General features: G+C 47.7%; 1 protein-coding gene across 1 annotated transcript; it reads right to left on the bottom strand.

The window, feature by feature from the left end:
- Positions 1-312: 312 nt before the first annotated feature.
- LOC307200797 (mucin-17-like) lies at positions 313-27068 on the bottom strand (the record flags this gene model as incomplete). Its single annotated transcript, XM_079949747.1, has 11 exons — positions 313-807; positions 2990-3051; positions 6724-6824; positions 9579-9740; positions 12642-12804; positions 16987-17043; positions 18678-18832; positions 21696-21754; positions 21906-22024; positions 23471-23584; positions 26432-27068. The coding sequence occupies 11 exons, from the start codon at positions 27066-27068 to the stop codon at positions 769-771; spliced, it is 1668 nt and encodes a 555-aa protein (XP_079805873.1). The 3' UTR covers positions 313-768.
- Between the last annotated feature and the right edge of the window lie 875 nt (positions 27069-27943).

Below are 27943 nucleotides of genomic sequence, written 5' to 3'. Positions count from 1 at the left end.
GGGTTGTCTGTGCAAACTTAGAAGTCCTGGACAACCGTGTGTATTGGAAGAAGTCGTTGATAGTGTTTGCACCGCCATTCAACGAAGCCTGGGAAAATCAACACGCAGGGTGAGTTGCGTTTGGGCAGAATTGGATTACTGGTTCGATGTGTGTCATGTCACAAAGGGTGTACACAAAGAACATCTGTGACTGTTTCTAAAAAAACTTTCAACATTCCCCTACAATTCTGTTACAGGTGACGTAAGATATATTCTTCTTTTTTTATAGCACGTTGAAACTGTATCATTATCAGTATCAGTATTAACTGTATCACCCTGTATTTTTTTTTAAAATGGCAACTTAGGAGGGGTGTATTGGGGGCACACACAAAAATGGGCTGACCACACCTGGATGTAATTTAAAGATGAAGACTCCAACATATATTGCTTAGGGATATCGAATGAACCACTCCATGATGTTTCCTTCCCTCCATGGATTGTAGCACAGTTTATGGATTCTTTTTTGTGCAAACAGTCATGTGTACCTCTTTGTTGGTTCCTCTACAGATCTGTTTTCAACAGAGTGGTCTTCTTTATAATAGGCTGAGAGTCTCATCCAGGAAACAGTTTCAGAAGAATTTTTTAAAGCTGGCATGCTGAACTCCACTGCCACCCATCAGACCCGCCTTTCTGTTAGTGGGCTTCCAGTTGTGATCCGTTGGGTGTTAAGTTTCTTCATTCACCTCAGCTCCTGAAGGGAGCTATCCGAAACGAGTCCCAGGGTAAGAATCAACACTGGGTTGTTATCTCTGGCTTCTGGAACTGCAGCTGCAAAGAGAAGAAGTATAAAGTGTGTTGTGAGGTCCATGAAAAAGCAGGGCTCATTTGAAACTAGAAGAAACGCGAAACTCTGCTTCTTCCTGACTTTGAAAGTAGCTGCATATTTAACAGAGTGAATATTGCCTGTGATCGTTGCAAAATATCAGAGACAGAATAAAATTACCACAACTGCTGAATGAGAATCAAAGTTGCATGAGTTTGCCACGACGGCAAGCTTACTGTTTACGTAAAGGATACAGGAGAGGCACGATGAAGCTACACACATTTAGGATACTTTTATCAATTTTTGGCATGCATACAGTTTATGTAATTTTATAAATTGTGATTTTGGATCTGTGGAATCAACAGGGCTTGTTAACAAAGGAGATGGGGGGGAAAAACAAATTGGTGTTTAGAATTGTGGTTGTAAATTTATTTATTTTTATAGAAAAAACAAAACCTAATTGTTAAGTTGTGGGTTGACATAGCAGACGGCACAGCGATTTCTCCAAGTAGCTCTTTATTCTTGTAAGCTGGAATAGAACTGACTGCAAACAGCTCAGCCGGCCTGCTTTTATAGGCAGCCGGCTGTCAACATTGTAGCAACAACAGCCCAGCGTTTCCCGCCTAAAATAACTGATGTGGACCTGAGTGAAAACTATCTACAGACCTGAGTGAAAACTATATACAGTATCCCCCTGCTGGCCCAGGGTGAAACTTCACTACATAACACTAATCACTTGCATATTTGAACTGAAACAGAGCGGTCGTTCCCATTGGGTTTACTGGTGCATTGCACCAGGGCGCCAGCCTCTCAGGGGCGCCCCAGCGAGTGGGGGAGCTGTGCGGCTTTGCCGGCGGCCTCCCCTTTCCCTCCTGCACGCCTGCCAGCTGTGCCCTGTCAACCATATGGCTGGTGGGTGTGCAGCTTCCTTCCCAGGCCTCCACAAGAGGAGAGCGATCCCCGCAGAGGCTTGGGAAAAGGTTGACAACTCTGGGAAACAGGGGGTGGGGCGCCATAGGGATCTTTGCACCACGGCGCAGGATATGCTTAAGACGGCCCTGAAGTGAAATATCCCCCCTTTTCACTGTCACATTTGCTAATTAATATGGAGAAGGGGCTCAGCAATTTTAAGGGAGGGTAATACAGTGGCACCTCGGGTTACAGATGCTTCAGGTTACAGATTCCGCTAACCCAGAAATAGCACCTCAGGTTAAGAACTTTGCTTCAGGATGAGAACAGAAATCGTGCTCTGGCGGCACAGCGTTAGTGGGAGGCCCCATTAGCTAAAGTGGTACCTCAGGTTAAGAACAGAACTCCAGAACGAATTAAGTACTTAACCTGAGGTACCACTGTATGGGGGTGACAAGACCGTTGTCTTGCTTCAGTAATGGACTGGATGAGAGCCAACAAACTGAAGCTCAATCCAGATAGGACTGAGGCACTGTCAGTGGGCAGTTCCCTTGACCAGATGGATGGGAGGTTACCTTCTCCCTCTGAAGGAGCAAATAAGATAGCTTGAGTGGTCCTCCTGGATTCTTTGCTGTTGCTTGAGGCTCAGGTGGCCAAGGTGGCCTTCCATCAGCTTCGGCTGGTGGTCCAGCTGTGCCCTATTAGGACTGGGATAGCTTAACCTCCGTTGTCTATGCTCCGGTAACCCTTAGGGTGGATTACTGCAAAGTGTTATATGTAGGGCTGCCTCTGAAGATGGTTCCGAAGCTTCAGCGACCTTGTTGCTCACCGGGCCAAGATGGTTTGAGCATAGAACCGACTGCCAATCATATAACCAGCTGCCAATCAGTTTCTCAGCCCAATTCAAAGTGCTGTTTTTGCCCTATAAAGACTCAAATGGCTCAGGCCTTTTAAACTGTGTGTGGTGTGTGTGTGTATGTTGTTGTTTGTTATTATGTTATTATGTTATGTATTTTTGTGTTTCTACATTTTAAAACACACACCCCACCGGTGATCCTCGGAAGAAGGGCGGAATAGAAATTTAATAAATAGTAACTGGTGCTGGCAATGATTCTTATGGTGACCGATGGTTATTACTGTACTACATCTCTCATGTTTCATAATGGCGCAGATCTCCATCCCTGCTTTCGCTGTCTACACAATCATCATCTGTTGACTGATCTCAGGAAATGATAACCGAAAAAAATCTGCCCAAGATGAGACTATAGCTGTACATACCTGCATTTCAGTATCTACTGCATCAAGAGTTGGTCTGAACACCTGTTTTCTGTCTTCAAGTCCTAAGAAACAAAGAGTATTATTATTATTATTATTATTATTATTATTAGTAGTAGTAGTAGTAGTAGTACAGTGGTGCCTCGCAAGACGAAAAGAATCCGTTCCGCGAGTCTCTTCGTCTAGCGGTTTTTTCATCTTGCGAAGCAAGCCCATTGACGGCTTAGCGGATTAGTGCTATTAGCGGTTTAGCGGCTTTTAGCAGCTTTTAGTGACTTATCGGCTTAGCGGATAAGCGGCTTAGCGGATAAGCGGCTTAGCGGCTTAGAAAAAGGGGGGGGGGAGGGAAAAAAACCCACAGGAACTCGCAAGACATTTTCGTCTTGCGAAGCAAACCCATAGGAAATTCGTTTTGCGAAGCACCTCCAAAACGGAAAACTCTTTCGTCTAGCGAGTTTTCCGTCTTGTGAGGCATTCGTCTTGCGGGGCACCACTGTATACCACTCTTCTTCCAAGGATCACAGGGCAGTTTACAATACAGAAACACAAAAATACATGCCATAGTAACACACAAAAGCAACAACACTCCTTCTACATAGTATTAGTATTTCTTAATTTAAGAGCAGCAAGAGTGTTGGAATGATTTATTGGCCGTAACCCAGAAAGCTACAAACATGAGTCTGTCCAAACTGTGGGAGGCAGTGGAAGACAGGAGTGCCTGGCGTGCTCTGGTCCATGGGGTCACGAAGAGTCGGACACGACTAAACGACTAAACAACAACAACAACAACCCAGAAAGCCCCTTTCCGCCCCTTACACAGCCTTTCCTGGGTGCACACAGTGAGGCTTCTCACTTCTTCCTCCCTAAGGGGATAGCTCAGTCGGTAGAGACGGAGACTCTTAATCACAGAGTTCAAGCCCCACATTGGGGGAAAGATTCCTGGGGGTTGGACTAGATGATCCTTCGAACCCTACGATTCTACGTTTTGGTCTGCATTGCACCAGAGTTTTGAGCCACAGTCCTGGCCGGTGGTGTCGCGTCCTTTGCCGGCACCCGGGGTGTGCATGCCGGTTAGGAATGCAGACGAGGCATGGAGGGTGAACAAAACCTGTCGGGCCAACCCAGCCATCACTGCCAATGCCACTGGGCAGGCACAGGGATGGAAGAAGAAGAAGAGTTTGGATTTGATATCCCGCTTTATCACTACCCGAAGGAGTCTCAAAGTGGCTAACATTCTCCTTTCCCTTCCTCCCCCACAACAAATACTCTGTGAGGTGAGTGGGGCTGAGAGACTTCAAAGAAGTGTGACTGGCCCAAGCAGCTGCAGGTGGAGGAGCAGAGACGCGGAGACTGGTTCCCCAGATTACGAGACTACCGCTCTTAACCACTACACCACACTGGCTCTGTGGAGAGTTCATGGGGTCATGTTGCGCTTCCTGCCCACCTGCCCAGGAGAGAGTCCGGCTGGCCGACGAGGCCCTTGGCGGTTACATCCCCCTGACGCTGGCCGGGCAGCCATTCAGCGAGGGGGCCAGGGATGCGGTGGCAAGGCCTGGCCAGGCTCTAGGGCCCAAAGGCCCCCGGCGGCAGGCAGAGTGGGGCAGGGAGCCCCATATGGTTTGCACCCTCTCAAAATCATGCACCCGTGGCCACAGCCCTCCTTCCTGCTCTCACGCTATGCCGCTGGTCCTGGCCTGTGGCCAACAAGATATCACGCTGCACATACCGCCTTGCTGATGGCATAATTGTTATAAGAATTTTAAGGTCTCAAATATAGAATCAATATTCATAAATGCACACATATCTAAATATATGAACCATGTGTCTGAAATAGTATGGGAGAGCAATTCTGAAGCCATTTGGACTCTCTCCCAATGACCTCAAATATAACTCCAAGGTAAGGGAGGCAAATGGGGAAAGCCTTCCCATTGTCTTTTCGCTCGCAAATCCTGTCTTAAGGGCGTATCTGTGTATGAATAGGGTGAGCCTAGGGCTTGATGATCAAAAGGTTGGCGGTTCGAATCCCCGCAACGGGGTGAGCTCCCGTTGCTCGGTCCCTGCTCCGGCCAACCTAGCAGTTCGAAAGCACGTCAAAGTGCAAGTAGATAAATAGGTACCACTCCGGTGGGAAGGTAAACGGCGTTTCCGTGCGCTGCTCTGGTTCTGCTGGCCACATGACCCGGAAGCTGTACGCTGGCTCCCTTGGCCAATAAAGTGAGATGAGCGCTGCAACCCCAGAGTTGGCCACGACTGGACCTAATGGTCAGGGATTCCTTTACCTTTACCTTTACGGGAGGCAAATGGGGAAAGCCTTCCCGTTGTCTTTTCGCTTGCAAATCCTTCTGTGGATGTATATATGCCTCCTTCTGTGATGTATATATAGGTAAAGGTAAAGGTACCCCTGCCCGTACGGGCCAGTCTTGACAGACTCTGGGGTTGTGCGCCCATCTCACTTAAGAGGCCAGGGGCCAGCGCTGTCCGGAGACACTTCCGGGTCACGTGGCCAGCGTGACATCGCTGCTCTGGCGAGCCAGAGCCGCACACGGAAACGCCGTTTACCTTCCCGCTGGTAAGCGGTCCCTATTTATCTACTTGCACCCGGAGGTGCTTTCGAACTGCTAGGTTGGCAGGCGCTGGGACCGAGCAGCGGGAGCGCACCCCGCCGCAGGGATTCGAACCGCCGACCTTTCGATCGGCAAGCCCTAGGCGCTGAGGCTTTAACCCACAGCGCCACCTGCGTCCCTTGATATATATATATATATATATAGGGGGGTGGTCTTGAGCTACAGGTTGGGGAGTTTCGAGAGACTATATAAGGGCTTGCACAGCATTGTTCCGGGTTCTCCTCTCTCCTGCGTGTGGCGAGTGGGGGACCCTGTTGCAACAGTTCCTTGAATAAAGATCAGGCTTACTAGCTGCTTTGCTTCTCAATATACAGTGGTACCTCTGGTTGCAAACGGGATCCGTTCCGGAGGCCTGTTTGCAACCTGAAAAGAACGCAACCTGTGACTGCATGTCTGCATGCGCGGGTCACAATTCGCCGCTTCTGCGCATGCGCGCGGTGTCATTTTGTGCGCCTGCGCATGCGCAAGCAGCGAAGCCCAGAAGTAACCCTTTCCGGTACTTCCGGGATGCAACCTGAAAACGCACAACCTGAAGCAAACATAGCATGAGGTATGACTGTACAGTGGTTCCTCGCAAGACGAAAAGAATCCGTTCAGCGAGTCTCTTTGTCTTGCGGTTTTTTCGTCTTGCGAAGCAAGCCCATTAGCAGCTTAGCGGATTAGCGCTATTAGCGCCTTAGCGGCTTAGCGGATCAGCTGATAAGCGGCTTAGCGGATCAGCTGATAAGCGGCTTAGCGGATCAGCTGATAAGCGGCTTAGCGGATCAGCTGATAAGCGGCTTAGCGGATCAGCTGATAAGCGGCTTAGCGGATCAGCTGATAAGCAGATAAGTGGCATAGAAAAAGGAGGGGAAAAGGGAAAGAAACCCGCAGGAACTCGCAAGACATTTTCGTCTTGCGAAGCAAGCCCATAGGAAATTTGTTTTGCGAAGCACCTCCAAAACGGAAAACCCTTTCGTCTAGCAGGTTTTCCGTCTTGCAAGGCATTCGTCTTGCGGGGCACCACTGTACTTCACCTACCAATAAGGAACCCACTTAAGGACTCTATGGGGGCTCTGGAATACCCCATAATGGAAAAGGAGCAGTTTTTCTTATAACATAATGAATCCTTACCACCCTCGCAGACTGCTTTATTCACGATGCTCAGGCCTGCGGAAGGCTTCCACTCTTCCTCTTCATCCTCCACATACCAGAGCTCCTCTTCGTCAAGGAAGCTGCAAGAACAATATGCACAGGTCACTCCTAGGATTATGCCTCCTAGAAAAGGTTGCACATTGTCTCTCTCTCTCTCCCTCTCGTAGGGGTGCCAGCTCAAGGGCTTCTGCTGCCTGAGGCAGCAGCCTCACTCTACCTAACGGGTGGGCTGTCCTTGTCCCTCTGTCTTCCCCATCACCACACCCTCCATGTTCTGCCTTGTTAACAGAGAAATCTGAGGGCTCCCTCGGACAAAAAACAAGGACACCAGCCAGGAATACCAGAGCAAAACAGCAGCCAGTAGGCTTGGTCTTTATTGAAGACTGTCGCGACAGGACTCCCACTTGCCACAAGGTGGAACAAGATGGAAGCCCCAAATAAAAGAGCCCCCAAACTTTTATTAGCTGCTAATCCCCATGTTAAAGGTAAAGGTAAAGGTACCCCTGCCCGTACGGGCCAGTCTTGACAGACTCTGGGGTTGTGCGCCCATCTCACTTAAGAGGCCAGGGGCCAGCGCTGTCCGGAGACACTTCCGGGTCACGTGGCCAGCGTGACATTGCTGCTCTGGCGAGCCAAAGCCGCACACGGAAACACCGTTTACCTTCCCGCTGGTAAGCGGTCCCTATTTATCTACTTGCACCCGGAGGTGCTTTCGAACTGCTAGGTTGGCAGGCGCTGGGACCGAGCAGCGGGAGCGCACCCCGCCGCAGGGATTCGAACCGCTGACCTTTCGATCAGCAAGTCCTAGGCGCTGAGGCTTTAACCCACAGCGCCACCTGCGTCCTAATCCCCATGTTACACCCCCCCCAAACTACATCACTCATACATCATGAAAGGGGAGGTCTGGTGGCAGTAATCTGAGCATCCTGGACCCTGCCCCATGGTTCTCCTTGCCCTCCACCAAACACCCATCAAGTGTAACAAAAAAGATATTTACATTTCCCTCTTTCCCAGCCAAGTTAATCACACCCTTTTGTCTTCAACTGGGTTTGTTATTTCTGGAATAACAATACCTGTCTGGCACTCAGGTATCAGGATGCTAGCGATTATCACTCAGGCAGAGGGGCTGCTGAGTAGCTGAGCTCACATGTCTATATGAATTCCTGAAGTTTTCCCAGTGAGCCAGTACATAGATACATTTATCAGTGAATTATTACATTTGGTATCGTGCCGCAAAGGCCCTTTGAATAGATAGGAAGAAACTGTGATGAAGTGTTTCGTGGGGACAAATCACAAAAGTCACAAAAGTGATTGTGCTGGTTTTGGCAGTGTGCATGTGCATGATATCTGCTGGAGGGGCACACCCCCCCCCAACCTAGACATAAATTCCCGCAACAGCCTCAGAAGTCCAATTTTTCAATTCTTTCTATCTGCACCCCCATTTACACAACCCAGAAATATAGCCCTGTTAATGTTCCTGCATGTCCCTCTCAGAGATCCGAGGACAACCTGGGCCTTTTCTAACTTGAGAGAAAACTTTGTTCAGTTCACATACAATGGTATCTCGGTTTTCTAGAGTCTTAGAAGCCGAAAACCTGGAAGTACAGTGGTGTCTCGCAAGACGAAAAGAATCCGTTCCGCGATTCTCTTCGTCTAGCGGTTTTTTCGTCTTGCGAAGCAAGCCCATTGACGGCTTAGCGGATTAGCGCTATTAGCGGTTTAGCGGCTTTTAGCGGCTTATTGGCTTAGCGGATAAGCGGCTTAGCGGCTTAGAAAAAGGGGGGAAAGGGGGGGAGAACCCGCAGGAACTCGCAAGACATTTTCGTCTTGCGAAGCAAGCCCATAGGAAATTCGTTTTGTGAAGCACCTCCAAAAGGGAAAACTCTTTCGTCTAACGAGTTTTCCGTCTTGCGAGGCATTCGTCTTGCGGGGCACCACTGTAATTGCTTCCGTTTTCGAATGCGCCTCAGAAGTCAAACGGCTTAGCCTGTGTGGGTGTCCCCCCCAATTTTCTCAATGGAAATTGCAGACGGTCCTTTGCACCTCGGTTTTCAAACGTTTCGGAAGCTGAACGGTCTTCTGGAATGGATTACGTTCGAAAACCGAGGTACCACTGTATTAATGTGAAGTCGCCTAACAATGCACACTGACGCAGGGCAATACGTGAACTAAAACACAGCAGCCCTTCAGAAACACCCCCCCCCACCATTTTCTGAATTTTGCCATGCGGTTCTTGAACCGAAACAGGCACATAAAAAAGTGTGTTGTGAAAAATTGTGCACGAAAATGCTTATATTCGTGAAAATACTGTTTCCTCCCCCACCCCCACCCCGGTGAAAATACTGTATTTTAAAAACCATTATATATGGGGAATTCGCTTGCAAAAATGGACATGGGGACATATATATATATCCCCATGTCCATATATATATACATACATACACACAATGGTACCTCGGGTTAAGTACTTAATTCATTCTGGAGGTCCGTACTTAACCTGAAACTGTTCTTAACCTGAAGCACCACTTTAGCTAATGGGGCCTCCTGCTGCTGCCACGCCGCCAGAGCACAATTTCTGTTCTCATCCTGAAGCAAAGTTCTTAACCCGAGGTACTATTTCTGGGTTAGCGGAGTCTGTAACCTGAAGCGTCTGTAACCTGAAGTGTATGTAACCCAAGGTACCACTGTATATAATGCAAACTAATGAGGCAAGAACTGAAAAAGTTGGCAGGGTGGGGGATAAACTGGGAGAAGCCGAGAATGATAGAATCATCCATCATTCTTTCTCTCTCTCAGTGAACCAAGTTCTCCATTGGAACGCTTGTGTTTCTTACCTCTCTTTAGATTTCTTCCTCATGGCTCTGAAGAGAAAGAAAGCCAGGACAGCACTGGTCACAAACAAGATGGCGAGCCCAATACCAAGGCCCACCTCACTCTTCTGGAAGCGTGTCTCGCAAAAATCTCCTGCGTACCAAAACTTGTCCATATCACTGCACCTGTGTGGGAAAAGATAGAGGCGGGGAGGGGATGAGAAATGTTGCTATGCCCCAAACCTTAGCATGCAACCCTCTTGAGGCCACTGACATCTTCATCTGCGAGCGTTTGGTGTCCCTTCACGCATCGTTCTTCCTTCCCAAATTTCATTTTAATTTGGTCATCTCTGCTTGAAAGGCAGACTTGGAGGGACCGCCGATCCCCTATCGCAGTAAACAAAGCCGGGAAGATCCTGGAACGTGCAGTGGCTCATAGAGTGGCAGCACTGGGGGGGTCGAGTAATTGACCACCCCAACATCCAGTTCAGTAAGGAGGCCCTCTACCGTGAGGATGGCGTGAATCTTTCCAATGAGGGAAATGATGTTTGGTTGAATGACATACAGTGGTGCCTCGCAAGACGAAAAGAATCCATTCCGCGAGTCTCTTGGTCTAGCGGTTTTTTCGTCTTGCGAAACAAGCCCATTGACGGCTTAGCGGATTAGCGCTATTAGCGGCTTTTAGCGGCTTATCGGTTTAGCGGATAAGCAGATAAGCGGCTTAGCGGCTTAGAAAAAGGGGGGGGGAGGGAAAAAAACCCCGCAGGAACTCGCAAGACATTTTCGTCTTGTGAAGCAAGCCCATAGGAAATTCGTTTTGTGAAGCACCTCCAAAACGGAAAACTCTTTCGTCTAGCGAGTTTTCCGTCTTGCGAGGCATTCGTCTTGCGGGGCACCACTGTATTTGCTAGGATTAGGGATTGGTTGCAGGTTTGAGGGTACTGGCAGCGAGCTTCGCTCGAGTGGCGGTTAGGCATTGGTAGGGGTATTGTTATTTAGATGTGTTGGGGGGAGGAGCGCCATCACCTCCCCCAAATATTTAAGGGTAGTCCGGTAAAGGATTCCGGGGGGCGTGGCCTCGTCCGAAGCCTATGGAGGCCAGGGCCTAAAGTGCGCCCCCAAACGGTGACCCCGGGGGAGTACCTAGTCGATGTGCATCAGCAGGGCTCCCTCTGCTGGTGTTAACCCTTTCCAGTCTTCAAGCAAACATGCTGAAGCCGGATAGTCGGATAGGACCAATGCCTAAGCCAATACCACTCTTTACCTGTAGCCGATAAAGTTGTGGCCAGTTTTAGCCCATTAACCTTAATCAATGGTGTCACATGTCTTTATTTCTACTGGGGGAGGTGAGAACTCGCCACGCAATGTCCCAATGCACATGCATTCTCTTACTTGCATTATATCAGGGTGAAAATAACTCAGGAAGACGGAAGTCGCAGCAGGACTGATGCCCACGAGAACGAGAAAGAGAAGTGAAGGCAGAATACAGGGCTGGACTTTGGCAATACGGTGTCCTGAGCAAGGACAGAATTTGGCACCCTCAAAAAAATATTTCTTATTTTCACAATAATTGTCAGGGACTGAGCAGAGGAGGGGAAGGAATGGTGGATAATGCCTTCTCAGCCTGAACCTTCCAGAGAAGAGGGAGATAGTATAGATTTACAACAGTGGTTTGCAGGGGGTCACAGCTCAGATACAGAAGAGGGGCAAAGCTGAGAAATAATGGAAGAAGCAGAGCAGAAACAGCTGGCGGACACGTTATCACTAGAGAGCGTTCCAGACCCCACTTCTCCCAAAACCCAGCAAGCGTTGAAAGTAGGAGAGCAGAGAGCTAAGAGACAATTGGCCCTAGGCAGCCACCGTAAGCGGGGGTGGAGCTGTTGACGACTGAGAAGGGGAGGGGGGAAATCCTGTCTTAAGGGCATATTTGTGTATGAATAGGGTGAGCCTGTGACCTGGGACTCAGGAACTGGAGTATTAACCATCACCAAAGAATGGCCAGGCTGCCCAGGTAAAGCAATCAGTGACCATTATCAGGTATCCTGGCAAACAGGATTTCTGCTGTAGACCCACCACCTTCTGTGATGTATGTATGATGTTTTGGGGGGTAGTCTTGAGCTACAGGGTGGGCAATTTCAAAAATCTACATAAGGGCTTGCACACCATTGTTCTGGGTTCCTCCTCCTCTGTGTGGTAAGGGGGGACCCGTTGCAATAGTTTAATAAAGATCAGGCTTACTAGCTGCTTTGCTTCTCAATATTCTCTGGTTGGCCTCCGTTATTTTCTCCTACCGATAAGGAACCTACTCAAGGACTCTATATGGGCTCTTGATACCTCATAAGGCAGGCTTCCTCAAACTCAGCCCTCCAGATGTTTTGAGACTACAATTCCCATCATCCCTGACCACTGGTCCTGCTATCTAGGGATCATGGGAGTTGTAGGCCAAAAACATCAGGAGGACCGAGGTTGAGGAAGCCTGCCATATGGGAAAAGGAGCAGGTTTTTCCTATAACAGCTGGTTTTCAACATTGAGGGAATTGCTGACGTGACAATATACTATCTTTGCCAAGGCAGAGGTAGCATCTCAGACAAAGGGTTTTTCAGAAAGCCCATCAAAGGAATCCTTGTTGCTAACTTCCCCATGCTCATTTGCAAAATCTCTGGATAAAATCTATTGATATGCATATCTCATTCTGATTTAGGTGTGTGCAAAGGCGTGGCTAGTGTCTTGCGGGCGCCGCCTGGAGCCAGCAATAATCATCCCACAAGGGTGCTGCCCGTGGCAAGCGTCCCAGGGGGGCGGCGTGGCGATGTCACTCCCCCTCAGGGATGACACCCAGGGCGGACCATGCCCCCCGCCCCCCCCCACTTTCTCTGCCAGTTGGTGTGTGCAAATTTTGCTATGTTTACATTTTGTTAACAACGTGCTAACGAGAACTTTTGCAGGACATGTGAGGGGGAAACGGTGTGTGTGTGTGTGTGTGTGAGTGCACACAGGTATAGGGGTCATTATTTCAAGCTTTCAGGCTGAAGAGCCTGGAGCTGGGGGGGGGGTTTCTGCTACGCCCCCGCCGCCTGTCCACTTACAAGCACTCAGGGCCTGTTTCACGAACGCGACACTCTCCATAGTGGCAGTTCCAGGAGGTCTTTGTGCCCTTGGTGCAGTTGGTAATACAGCGCAATGTTCCCGTGGACATATCGGCGTAATAGTAGGCTGCATATTGAGGCTTGACGATATTTTTGCAATAATCTGGGAAAGACAAAAAAGGAAGAAATCTGGTCGTTTGGTGCAAGTCAAAGCAAAGGGGCTTAACGAGTCAGTTTGCTGAAACTTAGCAAGTCTACATTCAGTGCCTAAATGAGAGATTTCCTGGTGGAATAACCCAGACCAATCAGAGTACTGGCACTCATGGAAATCTTAAAAAGCAGAGAGATAAATGGAGCAAGGGTTTGTCAATCACATCCAGTCTCAGGGATGGGATACTGTATTGGCCTGAATATAAGCTGCACCCGAATATAAGTCGCACCTTTAAAATTGGAGGAGGGGGGAGAAAAAAAAAATTAAATTAGCAAAGATCTACCACATAAATGATAATTTATGCTGGAAGTGTAAAGAAAAAGAAGGTACTTTTTATCATATGTGGTGGACGTGTCCTAAGGTGAAAGACTTATGGGAAAAGATTTATAATGAGCTGGAAAAAATGTTGAAAAATACATTTATTAAAAAACCAGAAGCCTTTCTACTTGGAATAATAGGACTGGAACTGCCCCCAAAAGACCACAGAGCCTAGGACTTGCCGATTGGAAGGTTGGCAGTTCGAATCCCCGTGACGGAGTGAGCTCCCATTGCTCGGTCCCTGCTCCTGCCAACCTAGCAGTTTGAAAGAACCTCAAAGTGCAAGTAGATAAATAGGTACCGCTCCGGCAGGAAGGTAAACGGCGTTTCCATTCGCTGCTCTGGTTCACCAGAAGCAGCTTAGTCATGCTGGCCACATGACCCAGAAGCTGTACACCGGCTCCCTTGGCCAATAAAGCGAGATGAGCACCTCAACCCCAGAGTCGGTCATGACTGGACCTAATGGTCAGGGGTCCCTTTACCCTTTACCTTACAGCAGCAGGACTGCTACTAGCTAAAAATTGAAAATCTCAAGAACTACCAACAGTAGAAGAATGGCAGATGAAGATGTTAGACTTTTTGGAGCTGGCCGACCTGACTGGAAGAAAGTAGAGGAATATCAAGAAGATTGGAAGAAATTTAAAGACTATTTAGCTAAATATTGTAACATAAGATAATTACTTGAAAGTATCAAATAGGCTTAGGATTAGAGTAAGAATGAACTGTAATACATTATGGATTTCATTATTATGAATAGAGAAGAAAATAGTAAATTGAAGGAGTTAATTTTATTAGAAAGAGGATATTGGAGAGCTGTTACAAGGTGATACAATGAAATTCAGTTAGGGAGAATTTGAGGAAGTCAGTTAACAATGAAATTTAAATTGGGTTTCAGAAGCATTATGAGTGTATATTCTTGTTTCTTGTTTCTTTTTAGTATTTTCTTTTGTGTGTTTTTACATGTTATGTCTGTTATAAAGGTGGAAAATCAATTTTTTAAAATTGAAAAATAATAAAAAAAAAGAAAAAGAAAAAATTCCCGAATATAAGTCGCTCCATTCCTTGCTGTTCCTGGCTGCCTACTGGCCAGGGGGCTCTTCCCCTTCCTCACTCTCTCCCTTCCTGGACTTGGGGAAGAGGAGGGGGGACTACACGCTGGGTGGGCACTGCTTTGCCCCCCCCCCCCCCCAGATCCTGGCTGCATACCATAAGGTCGCGAATATAAGCCACACTTTAACTTTTCAAGGTCGGAATTTGGGGGAGAAGTCAGGCTTATATTCAGGCCAATACGGTACTTGATGCTGGTGACATTGTCATGTCCATCATCACCTCCCTCTTTGCATCTCAGATTTTTTTCAATGAATCTGGGACACTTTTTTGTTTTGTTTTGTTTTTTGAAGCTGAGTAGCACCAGGGAAATCAGCCCTGAGTGCTCCCTGGAAGGACAGATCCTGAAGTTGAGGCTCCAATACTTTGGCCACCTCATGAGAAGAGAAGACTCCCTGGAAAAGACCCTGATGTTGGGAAAGATGGAGGGCACAAGGAGAAGGGGACGACAGAGAACGAGACGGTTGGGCAGTGTTCTTGAAGCTACCAGCATGAGTTTGACCAAACTGCGGGAGGCAGTGGAAGACAGGACTGCCTGGCGTGCTCTGGTCCATGGGGTCACGAAGAGTCGGACACGACTAAACAACAACAGGTGACAAAATGCATTCTATTTGGCAGGGCAGGCTACCTGCTTCCATTGGCATTTTCTGAGGACAACTGGTTTAGACACGGCTGTGTCTGCTCTGAATGGACAGGCGATGGCAGACGGAGGAGACACTTTTCAGTGTTCCAAGGGCTGCACTGCCTTGTGGGAAACATTCTGAAGGCTGCATGACAGTAGCCGGCGGGGCCTGAAGCAAAAATTGGCGAAGCCATAGATATAATAATAAAAGAAAATTATTAGAAATTAGTTTGGAGGTGGTATTTAACACCAGTCAGATTAAATCAAATAAACAAGGAATATTTTGTGTTACGTTGGAGGGGATGCCAGGAAGCCAGCATGAGGTGGGGGTGTAAATATGTACAATTTTTCTGGCAAAGGGTGTTTGAGGAGATAACAGAAATCACTGGGTTAAAGCTGACCGAAAGTCCAGAGGTTGCATTATTATCAATTTACGCCGGGGTGGAAAGTTCGCAGGGTAGAAAGGACTTGCTCACAAACTTATTGACAGCTGCACGAATTATGATAGCTAGGAAGTAGAAGGGGCAAGCAGAATATAAAATGGAAGAATAGTATAAAGAGGTGTGGGATATAGCTATCAGTGACAAATTAACACCTGCCATTAAGGTAAGAGCTGGTATGTCCCGTGGAAGAGCTTAAGGTCCACAAATGACAACATTTTGGAGGTCCCAGGTCGCAAGGTGGTTAGATTGGTCTCAACTAGGGCCAGGGCCTTTTCAGTACTGGCCCTGACTTGGTGGAACGCTCTGTCACAAGAGACCAGGGCCCTGCGGGACTTGACAACTTTCCGCAGGGCCTGCAAGACAGAGCTGTTCCGCCTGGCCTTTGGTTTGGACTCAGTCTGACCCTTATGTTTTCCCTCCCCTTATGGTTTTGATCTGTGAGCTACTTTTAAAATGAGGCTGCATTTTAAATTGCATTTTAACCTGTATTTTAAATTGAGTCCCTCCCCCCGCCCCGCCCCCGTTATGATTCTACTGTAATTTTACTGGTGTTAGCCGCCCTGAGCCTGGCTCTGGCCGGGGAGGGTGGGGTATAAATAAATTTATTATTGTTGTTGTTATTGTTATTGTTATTAGGAATTTGCAGGACAAATGATTTTGAGGAGATATGCAAGGAGCTTGTAGAATTTGTACTGTTCAAACGGAAAGGGGTCAAACCATCGCAAGAGGTGTTGAAATTTTGGGAGGTTGGATAGTTGCAATGGAATGGTCTCAGTGGCGGTGTGCGCATTTTTGTTCTTATTTATTTATGATTATTACTTTGTCAGAATAAAATAATAATAAAAAGAAAGAAAGAAAAAGAAGCCATAGATGTGATTGTTGCCCTTGAATGGGGAAGCCACATTCCAGCCAGGCAAAGGACAGAGGTTTCTCTATATGCGCACGGCCTGCACCTCTCCGTCCAGGAAAGCAAATGGTATTATCACATCGTAGCCAGACGAAAGCACTGAAGGAACACTTGAATCTGGGCTTGTGAGGGCTATTTCTTGAGGGGTGTGGCTGTGGCTTGGGCGAGAGTCCCAATGTCCAGAAAGAGAGGCCTGAGACATTTGACCCTGCAGCCCAAGGTTCCCCACTCCCTCAGCTATGGGGACAATACTGCGAATGCAACATAAGGGGACTTGAAGAGACTCTCCTGAAGGAAAGTTTTGCTTCTGCACATCACCCTAGAATGTTCAGTTCCCCATGAGTTCATGAGACATTGCATCCTGACCTGTTCTTAGTGCTTGGTTGACCACATCTACGGGTGAATACTATATATTAACCACTAGTAATAGTTTAAGTCTTGCTATATCAATCACTAGTTATAGTTTAATAAGGAGGTTTCCATGCCTGTCTAGTTCTGTGTTCCCTTTCCCAGCCTTTAATCTACTGATGATTGATCCCTGTGTGCAACCTTTGCTTTGTACTTGTGTTGACCAATCAGCAACAAGCACATATGTGGCAATGCTGTAATATTCAATAAAAGAGACTCCCCGAGACATGCTCGGGAGATGCCTCCCATATGACACCCACCACTCGTCTCTCGTTCATTTCAACCCAACACTCTCCCTTCTCCCTCCCATTCCCATATCTAGTACTCACCTTCTGCCGAAAAATTTCTAACCAGAGCGGGGGACTCTAAAACACGGAAACAGTAGTCTGGAACAAGAAGGAGAAGATTGTGTTGTTCAGTTCCAGATTATTATTATTATTATTATTATTATTATTATTATTATTATTACCCTGCACATCATAAACTATCTAATGTGTGTCACAAAGACAGGACTCGTCCACACCTCTGCTTGTCGCTTGCCTAGAAAACATGGCTCCAAGCAGTTTTCCATTTAATCAACACTTTCTGTGGGTTGGGACGCGGGTGGCGCTGTGGGTAAAACCTCAGTGCCTAGGACTTGCCGATCGTATGGTCTGCGGTTCGAATCTCTGCGGCGGGGTGAGCTCCCGTCGTTCGGTCCCAGCTCCTGCCCACCTAGCAATTCGAAAGCACCCTTAAGTGCAAGTAGATAAATAGGTACCGCTTTATAGCGGGAAGGTAAACGGCGTTTCCGTGTGCTGCGCTGGTGCCGGTTTGCCAGAGCAGCTTCATCACGCTGTCCACGTGACCCGGAAGTGTCTTTGGACAGCGCTGGCCCCCGGCCTCTTAAGCGAGATGGGCGCGCAACCCCAGAGTCGGTCACGACTGCCCCGTACTGGCAGGGGTGCCCTTACCTTTACCTTTTCTGTGGGTTAAACCACAGAGCCTAGGACTTGCCGATCAGAAGGTTGGCGGTTCGAATCCCCGCGATGGGGTGAGCTCCCGTTGCTCGGTCCCTGCTCCTGCCAACCTAGCAGTTCCAAAGCACGTCAAAGTGCAAGTAGATAAGTAGGTACCGCTCCGGCGGGAAGGTAAACGACATTTCCTTGCGCTGTTCTGGTTCACCAGAAGCGGCTTAGTCATGCTGGCCACACGACCCAGAAGCTGTACACCGGCTCCCTCGGCCAATAAAGCAAGATGAGCGCCACAACCCCAGTGTCAGTCACGACTGGACCTAATGGTCAGGGGTACCTTTACCTTTCTACACCAAATGCACAGGTCTGAGCAGTTTTCCTATTGCCCCGGTCCTTTCCCAGGGAAAAGCCTGTCCGCTTTCTAGTGCTAAATTGGAGCAAACCTCAAACCAGCTCAACAAAACACACACATGGGTAAATCTCCCTAGCTTGGAGATTTACACAGCCTGTGTGTCTTTGCTAACACAAAGACTGCATTATATTTTTTGTAATGAGGCCAAGTTCTTTGCTTTTTTAAATCGTTTGGAACCTTTCTTATTCATTACTTTTACTGCCGATGGATGAGACTTGTTTACTGGAACTACTGGGACTCTGTAAGTAAAAACTTCACTGATCAGCTAGGTGTCTGTGATTTATTCTAGCCTAAGTACTTTCACTGGAAACGTTTGTTCAAAGGTAGATGAGGGCAGATGTAAAATCCACCCAAGTTTTCACATAGCAATCAACCATAGTGCTAACTCTGCTAGGAAAGATCAAGAATCTCTTCCCAAACCTTCTCTCTCCAACAGTGAATAGTTCTTTCTTGATGTAACCAAGAGATATGTCACTGTGTATCAGTTCCCAGAGGCCAAAAATATATACATATCAGAATATTTGTTCATAAAGGGACCATAAGTCTCTGGTGTTATTTGATGCTAATGAAACCAAACTTTCTAGCTAGGTCCCTGGAACTTTGCTCAGAGGAGGGAAGCAATATTAAAACTGGAACTCTGTTCTTCAGAACTTACCTTTGTCCTGCTGGCTACAGTTCCTGGCACTGGCGTGTTCCAACTGCTTCACGAGCTCCTGTGTCCGGTTGACGATCTCTCTATCGATAGCACTGACGTTGTTCGGCATATTGATTTCCATGATGATCGTGAAGTTCACATCGATGCTGCCATTGCTAAAACAACAGTGGAGGGAGTACAACATCTCAGATGCTGAGCCACCATTTTGTGGTTTGATAATAAGAAGGGGGGGGCTGCTTCTTTTTGTTCAAACAGACTGTGTATCCAGTGTAAATAAAATAGTACAGTGGTACCTCGGGTTACATACGCTTCAGGTTACAGACTCCACAAACCCAGAAATAGTGCTTCAGGTGAGGAACTTTGCTTCAGGATGAGAACAGAAATCGTGCTCTGGGAGCACGGTGGCAGCAGGAGGCCCCATTAGCTAAAGTGGTGCTTCAGGTTAAGAACAGTTTCAGGTTAAGAACGGACCTCCAGAACGAATTAAGTACTTAACCCGAGGTACCACTGTACAATAATAGCACAGTTGGCAGAGTAAAGGTAAAGGGACCCCTGACCATTAGGTCCAGTCGTGGCCAACTCTGGGGTTGTGGCGCTCATCTCGCTTTATTGGCCGAGGGAGCCGGCATACAGCTTTCGGGTCATGTGGCCAGCATGACTAAGCTGTTTCTGGCGAACCAGAGCAGCGCACAGAGATGCCATTTACCTTCCTGCTGGAACAGTACCTATTTATCTACTTGCACTTTGACGTGCTTTCAAACTGCTAGGTTGGCAGGAACAGGGGATTCAAACCGTCGACCTTCTGATTGGTAAGACCTAAGGGTCAGAGGTCCCTTTACCTTTACCTTTAAGCATCAGAAATCTCATCAAGAGGAGAACCCATGGGGCGGGTGGAGTCAGGGAGCCCAGCAAGATGTGGGTAAAGCAGGGATGGGGGGGGGGAGAGAATTAAATCAACAAGTCCTAGTTGGAGGAAGGAGGGTCTCCCTGAGCCAAATATATCCTCATTTTCTGGAGGGCCCCCCGCCAAAGGGGGCAAAATGGTGGGGAGAAAGGGATCGTAGGATGGAAAATGAGGGGGGAGAGAGAAAGAGAGAAGCCAGAGAGAGAAAGGCTGCTACTGTTTTTGTCCTGGGGGGCTTGGATCGGGCAGTGATGACAGTCCCTCTCCTACCCTTGCACACGCCCACAAATAATAATAATAATAATAATAATAATAATAATAATAATAATAATAATAATTTATTTATACCCCGCCCATCTGGCTGGGTTTCCCCGGCCACTCTGGGTGGCTTCCAACAAAACACTAAAATACAAACAACCTATTAAACATTAAAAACTTCCTTAAACAGGGCTGCCTTCAGATGTCTTCCAAAAGTTTGGTAGTTATTTTTCTCTTTGACATCTGACGGGAGGGCGTTCCACAGGGCGGATGCCACTACCGAGAAGGCCCTCTGCCTGGTTCCCTGTAACTTCACTTCTCGCAGCGAGGGAACCGCCAGAAGGCCCTTGGCGCTGGACCTCAGTGTCCGGGCAGAACGATGGAGGTGGAGACGCACACAAACACACAAACAGCACACAAACACACAGGGCGGACCCGCCTTGGCCGCATCCTGCCCGAGCAGAGGATCCGCTTAGCTGGGAACCGAAGGGCGCGGAGAGAATTCACAAAGTTTCCAGCATGAGCAAAGCGCCCTCTCGCATCCTGCGCCCTGCTGACTTAGCACCGCTTCCACATTAGAGAGGGAGGGAGATAAATCAATGAACGGTTCTCTGAGAGAGCGCAAAAAGACTGCTTTAGGGAAAAAATTGGCAAAGAAAACCCACTTTCAGCTCGGGTTGCCATACGTTCATGTTTACCCAGACATTTACAACGGAAATTGTAAATTCCGCCCGAACACCTTTTTCGGGTGCTAAATCCTGGCGATGTCCTGTATTTTCTGGACGTATGGCAGCCCTAATCCAGCCTGCCTTGCTGCATAGCTGCTCTGTTGGGATTTTTAGTATACTTCAGCCGAGAAAATGAAAGCTCAGCTAAGCGACTGAATGTTAAAAAATGTGGCAATGAAAAATTTCCGCAGGGCCTCGGTGCCCTAAGCTCAGGCTTATTTCGCTTAACCGTTAATCCAGCCCTGCGCTCAGATCTCTATAAAACTGGCCCAGCTGGCATGGTGATTGCAGACTGGTAATCTGTTCTATTTATGCAACTAGTCCTCAGCATTCTTGGTTGGGTATCTGTACTGTGAACATTACTATTCAGTGAATGGGGCATTCCTCCGTGATCCTGAACTCTGCTCTGGGTGAGTGGAAATAAGGGCAGACCTTACTCTGTCCCTGGTGGGTTCACTAGGCCATTGGGGAACTGTACTATGAGAGAGTTTACTTTCTTGGGCTCCATGATCACTGCAGATGGTGACAGCAGCCACGAAATTAAAAGACACCTGCTTCTTGGGGAAAAAGCAATGACAAACCTAGACAGCATCTAAAAAAGTAGAGACATCACCTTGCCAACAAAGGTCCGTATAGTTAAAGCTATGGTTTTCCCAGTAGTGACGTATGGAAGTGAGAGCTGGACCATAAAGAAGGCTGATCGCCGAAGAATTGATGCTTTTGAATTATGGTGCTGGAGGAAACTCTTGAGAGTCCCAAGGACTGCAAGAAGATCAAACCTTTCCATTCTGAAGGAAATCAGCCCTGAGCGCTCACTGGAAGGACAGATCCTGAAGCTGAGGCTCCAATACTTTGGCCAGCTCATGAGAAGAGAAGACTCCCTGGAAAAGACCCTGATGCTGGGAAAGATGGAGGGCACAAGGAGAAGGAGACGACAGAGGACTAGATGGTTGGATAGTGTTCTCAAAGCTACCAGCATGAGTTTGACCAAACTGCAGGAGGCAGTGGAAGACAGGAGGGCCTGGTCTGCTCTGGTCCAGGGGGTCACAAAGAGTCGGACAAGACTAAATGACTAAACAACAACAACTATATATCTCTTGCAAGCTGGCCTCTGCCTCAGGTACTCACTTCACACTCAGTATCATCACATCACGGTATCCGTCCACATTCTTGTAGATTTGTCCCATCTATAATGTTGGGGGTGGGGGTGGGGGAAACACAGAATATCTTAATAAACAAAGGCATGAAACAGAAATATCTTCATAAAGAAAGAAAGACCTTTTCAGGTGGGAGTGGCAAGAGAAGATGTGCTAGGGTGAGCTAACGACTCATGGTTACCTCCTTCTTAAATTCTGCCTCCAGATTTTTAAACTGCACTGAGTTTGTGTCGTCGTATTCCTTTTCGTACTCCCTGTTGGTGATCTTCACCTTGGCAGCAAATTCCACGGGCACGTTTACTAAAGCAGAGAGAAAGAGAGAGAGAGACCCATATTAGCAGCAGGGACCAGGAGCTTTCCAGCAAAGTAGCTGTCAAACCTTGAAAGCCAGTCCCTGTGCCGGTAGCAAGAGCAGAAGGTTCTTCACACCAGCCAACAGCTTTGATTTTTTTTTTTTAAAAAAAAATATTATTTCTACTTAAACTGCTGAAGACAAGGTCTGTGTAACTTGTGGGATGTAATCCTCTGGAGCAGTCAAGTACAACATTTCCTGTTTGCCTAGAGTGAACATGTGTGGGGAATGTTGGACCAGCCAGTTGAACTTCCTGTTACACCTGGCTCGAGCATCCTTCCTTTTGCATGTGACTAGTTAGGTGGGCGTGACCTTTTCAGACCTGGTAAACGACCAAGTCACATAGCCACCTCTCTTATTTTTTGTCCTGCTTCCTTCCTGCTTCACCTGGACTGCAGGTTATCTCCCATATGGGGTAGACCTGTTTGTACATATTTGTAACTTTAAGCCTAAAGCCTGCCTTCAGGGATCACACTGTGATCATGAGTAAAACTACTTTTTGTTACTTATGAATAAGACTATTGTGTCTTTATTCTTTAAGAAGAAGAAGAGAAGAAGAGTTTGGATTTGATATCCCGCCTTTCACTCCCCTTCAGGAGTCTCAAAGTGGCTAACATTCTCCTTTCCCTTCCTCCCCCACAACAAAAACTCATGTGAGGGGAGTGGGGCTGAGAGACTTCAAAGAAATGTGACTGGCCCAAGGTCACCCAGCAGCTGCATGTGGAGGAGCGGAGAAGCGAACCCGGTTCCCCAGATTACGAGTCTACCGCTCTTAACCACTACACCACACTGGCTCTCAAGAGGGATCAAAGGAGTCTTACCAGGAATAATAGAACGTATTTCAATCTGGGCAAGCCAGATTGAATTGCTTATTATCTTAAGAGACTCACATGAGTATGCAACCAGCTTCTTGCTGTGCAAAGGGGAAATGCACATGGCGCGAGTTAGAAAGGATAATATTAATCAATACATCCTCTCCTGTTACCTGTCATGGTGTCCTGTTGTGCCAATAGTGGTTTAGTCATGCTGGCCACATGAGCCAGAAAGTTGTCTGTGGACAAACGTCGGCTCCCTCGGCCTGAAAGCAAGATGAGTGCCGCAACCTCACAGCTGCCTTTGACAGGAGTTAAACATCCAGGGGTCCTTTCCCTTTACCTATGTGGTTGTGGCATTCGTCCTTATTCTGATAGAAAATGCTCTGGGGAGGGGGCAAAAAAAATGGGGGGCCGAGGAGGGTCAGTTGGCAGGGAGTGAAAAATGTCCCTGTTTTCATCTGAGGGGTGTTGGAGGGTTTGCTGATGCCCTGGTTTTTCTCAACACAAAAGCCACTGGGCAGGGCAGGAGTTTCTACTAGATTGGAAGAATAGGGTCAGGCAGCTCTCGCTTCCACTTACATGTAGCCGAATCGATCTCATCAGCAGCAAATTCACACCGAGGCCCATAGAATAAATTGTCAAGGCACAGACACTTAACACCATTGTACGTTCCTCCATTTTCACATTCGTTTGCTGGAAGAGAGAAGCAGCAATCTCTGTAAAGAAGAAATGCTGGGAAGTAAACCCCACCACAGGGACGCGGGTGGAGCTGTGGGTAAAACCTCAGCGCCTAGGACTTGCCGATCGTCAGGTTGGCGGTTCGAATCCCCGCGGCGGGGTGCGCTCCCGTTGCTCGGTCCCAGCTCCTGCCAAGCTAGCATTTCAAAAGCACCCCCGGGTGCAAGTAGATAAATAGGGACCGCTTACCAGCGGGAAGGTAAACGGCGTTTCCGTGTGCTGCGTTGGCTCGCCAGATGCAGCTTGTCACGCTGGCCACGTGACCTGGAAGTGTCTTTGGACAGCGCTGGCCCCCGACCTCTTAAGTGAGATGGGCGTGCAACCCCAGAGTCGGACACGACTGGCCCGTACGGGCAGGGGTACCTTTACCTTTTACTTAAACCCCACCCACCGCAACAGAATCCCTTAAGTTCAAGTTCAAATTTTATTACGGCAAAAGCCAGCGACACAGAACACCACAAGGTCAAACAAAAGGAAATCAACAACATCAAAAAAAAAAAATTACACAAGGGAACTTCGCAGTGTGCCATTCAACAAAAGAGATTTACACTTCCTGATTGCTAGAGCGCAAAATTTGGCCACCTCATATGATATTGAGCTTGAGGAATCTTCCAGAAGGTATTTTTGTAGAATTTCGGGGGAGGATTCCAAATAATATTGTAGGGGTATAAATTTTGATAAAAGCGGCAAAATAAGTTGAACTCGTTCTTCACTATAAAATTCGCAGAATAGAAGGATGTGAGTGACAGATTCTACCTTATTAGACATACAGGGGCAGAGACGCACATGCATTGGTGCCCGCGTAAATTTGCCGTACAGCACTGCTGAGGGCATTGTCTCAAAGCGGGCTCTGGAGAAAGCCCATCTATAAGCTTCATTAGTGATGTTAGTTAAGTAAGAGAATCCCTTAACATGACAGGGGGAACTGCCCCTCACAGCTTAAATCAGTATACCCCAACATGGCGCCCTCCATATGTGGTGGACTCCAACTCCCATCAACCCTAGACAGCTTTACCAAGCCCAATGGGCAGGGATGATAAGAGCTGCAGTGCAAGACGTCAGGAGGGGCACCGAGTCGTGGAAAGCAGGCTTAAAGGATGGGGGAGTTGAATGTGTGTGGGATTGCAGTCAAACTACGCAGGAGGGCTAGTTAGTGCATGAAGGGGTTAAGACCAGAGAGGTCTGCTCCTAGACTCATCCTAGACACCTCCATGAGGGAGGAAGTGAAGTTGCTTCTCTTCCTTTCCCTCACTGTTTTCCAGCCATGTAACCAATCAGGACAGGGGTGTCTGAACTTGCTCAGACCACATGTTTGAAACGAGAGTGTGTGTTTTGCACCCATGCAGGCACGAATCAAGCCATTTTGATTTTGTACGTAAAGCATTTTAAACGTACTTAACAGTGTGTGGTCTGTTCATTGCTAGAAGGGGAGATGGGAGCGGGGGGGGGCGCAAACACTGTAAGCAAACTAAACAGGATATCAAAAAGGATCTAACAACCTACAACCCCACACCATACTGCTATTGAAATAAATAATTTTTTTTTTTAAAATGTCCAGTAGCACCTTAGAGACAAACTAAGTTTGTTCTGGGTATAAGGTTTAATGTGCATGCACACATCTTCAGATACACTGAAACAGAAGTCACCAGACCCTTATATATAGTGGGAGGGTGGGGAGGGGTTTTTCTCAGAAGGGTAGTAGGAGATGGGTGATTGACTCAATGGGTATGGTAAACCTGTTGACGACTGTTAACGACCGCAATTAGTTCTACAGGAAGAAGCAAGGGATAGTATGCAGATAACCAAAAATCGCTTCAGCATATGTAATGAGACAAGAATCCAATATCTCTATTCAGACCAGGTCTCTCCATAGTTTTCAGTTTTGTAATAAGTTGTACTTCAGCAACTTCTCTTTCAAGTTTGTTTCCATACTGCTGTTTAACTTTGCCTCTTTTAAACCCTCCTGAGCGCTCTCAAATTACCACATTTTTTGAATCCAGGCATTCAGCTGGAAGCAGGGTATAAATAATAAATTATTATTATTATTATTATTATTATTATTATTATTATTATTATGGCAATCTTTTGTTCTGCAACTGGTACTAAGAGGCATGTTGCATCCAATTGTTGAGCTTGCATGACTAGTTGCCATCGATAGTCTTTTCTCCTTCATGGATTTTCCCAATCCCCTTTCAAGGATGTCTGAGTTGAGCGTGCTCATTGCCTGAGCATGACACAAGTCCCACATTGGCTTTGGGGTAGAGCTAGGGACAAAGCTCGTGGGCACATAACCTTTGATCTCCAAAGCCAGCAGATGGACGGAAGAGCCCCACCTATGGTATCTCCACTCAAGACCCTGGGATAACAGAGGTGGAGACTGAGGCCAGACTTGGCTCCACCGAGACAGGAAATCGTATTGAAGATTGGCGATGGGGGATACAAGGAAGAAGAAAATTATTCTGTGGAGGAAGGTGGGGGAAAGGCATGTCTACATGAGGCTGCCCCATTATGAAAGAAATCCCAATTGGATCTGCACAGAGGGAGATAAGGGTGCATGTGCCCCCGAAGAAAGGAAGAAAATTCAGGACACACTCATTCTTTGGGTAGACACTGTATTAAAGGAAGAGGCATCATTAAAAACAGGGAGGCCTGAATGGCTGTAGTGGCCTGATACCTGGAATCCAAAGAGGATTGGGACCATGCAACCCAATTCAGAAGCTATCTTGATGTTCCAGTTTTGGAGACGGAGCAAAAACAACCCTCTTAAAAATACAGTATTCACAAAGAAAAAGTGATTCTTACCTTGAGGAGTAGTTGTGTGGCTGCTCTGGGTATCTGGGATCGTGGGTGTTGCAGGAGGAGATGTGGTAGAAATAATAGTACTAACTTCTGGTGTTGTCTTGTCACTAACTACTGTTGAATTACTGGTGACAATTGTTGTTGTGGTGGTAATATATGTTGAGGACTCCGAGGTGACGTTCTCTGTTGCGCTGCTGGTGACTGGTGAGGAAAAAGTTGTATCCTCTGGTGCCATGCTTGTAATAGCTGAGGAAAAAGTTGTGTCCTCTGGTGCCACACTTGTGAAAGGTGAGATGGTGCTGGCATCAGTGGACTCTGAGGTGACGTTCTCAGTTATGCTGCTGGTGACTGGTGAGGAGAAAGTTGTGTCCTCTGGTGCCACGCTTGTGAAAGCTGAGATGGTGCTGGCATCCGTGGACTCTGAGGTCATGTCTTCGGTTGCGCTGCTGGTGACTGGTGAGGAAAAAGTTGTGTCCTCTGGTGCCACGCTTGTGAAAGCTGAGATGGTGCTGGCATCTGTGTACTCTGGGGTGACGTTCTCAGTTGCGCTGCTGGTGACTGGTGAGGAAAAAGTTGTGTCCTCTGGTGCCACGCTTGTGAAAGCTGAGATGGTGCTGGCATCCGTGGACTCTGAGGTCATGTCTTCGGTTGCGCTGCTGGTGACTGGTGAGGAAAAGGTTGTGTCCTCTGGTGCCACGCTTGTGAAAGCTGAGACGGTGCTGGCATCAGTGGACTCTGAGGTGATGTTCTCAGTTGCGCTGCTGGTGAATTGTGAGGAAAAAGTTGTGTCCTCTGGTGCCACGCTTGTGAAAGCTGAGATGGTGCTGGCATCAGTGGACTCTGAGGTGACGTGCTCAGTTGCGCTGCTGGTGAATGGTGAGGAAAAAGTTGTGTCCTCTGGTGCCACGCTTGTGAAAGGTGAGATGGTGCTGGCATCAGTGGACTCTGAGGTGACGTGCTCAGTTGCGCTGCTGGTGAATGGTGAGGAAAAAGTTGTGTCCTCTGGCGCCACACTTGTAATAGCTGAGATGCTGCTGGCATCAGTGGACTCTGAGGTGATGAATTCAGTTGTGCTTTGTGTGTCAGGTGAGGAGAAAGTTGTGTCCTCTGGTGCCACGCTTGTGAAAGCTGAGATGGTGCTGGCATCTGTGGACTCTGAGGTGATGAATTCAGTTGTGCTTTGTGTGTCAGGTGAGGAGAAAGTTGTGTCCTCTGGTGCCACGCTTGTGAAAGCTGAGATGGTGCTGACATCTGTGGACTCTGAGGTGATGAATTCAGTTGTGCTTTGTGTGTCAGGTGAGGAGAAAGTTGTGTCCTCTGGTGCCACGCTTGTGAAAGCTGAGACGGTGCTGGCATCAGTGGACTCTGAGGTGATGTCTTCAGTTGCGCTGCTGGTGACTGGTGAGGAAAAAGTTGTGTCCTCTGGTGCCACACTTGTGAAAGCTGAGATGGTGCTGGCATCAGTGGACTCTGAAGTGATGTCTTCGGTTGCACTACTGGTGACTGGTGAGGAAA

The sequence above is a fragment of the Podarcis cretensis genome (assembly GCF_951804945.1).
Source record: "Podarcis cretensis genome assembly, chromosome: 13".
NCBI classification, from domain to species: Eukaryota; Metazoa; Chordata; class Lepidosauria; order Squamata; family Lacertidae; genus Podarcis; species Podarcis cretensis.
This window is presented reverse-complemented; position numbering and strand designations above follow the sequence as displayed.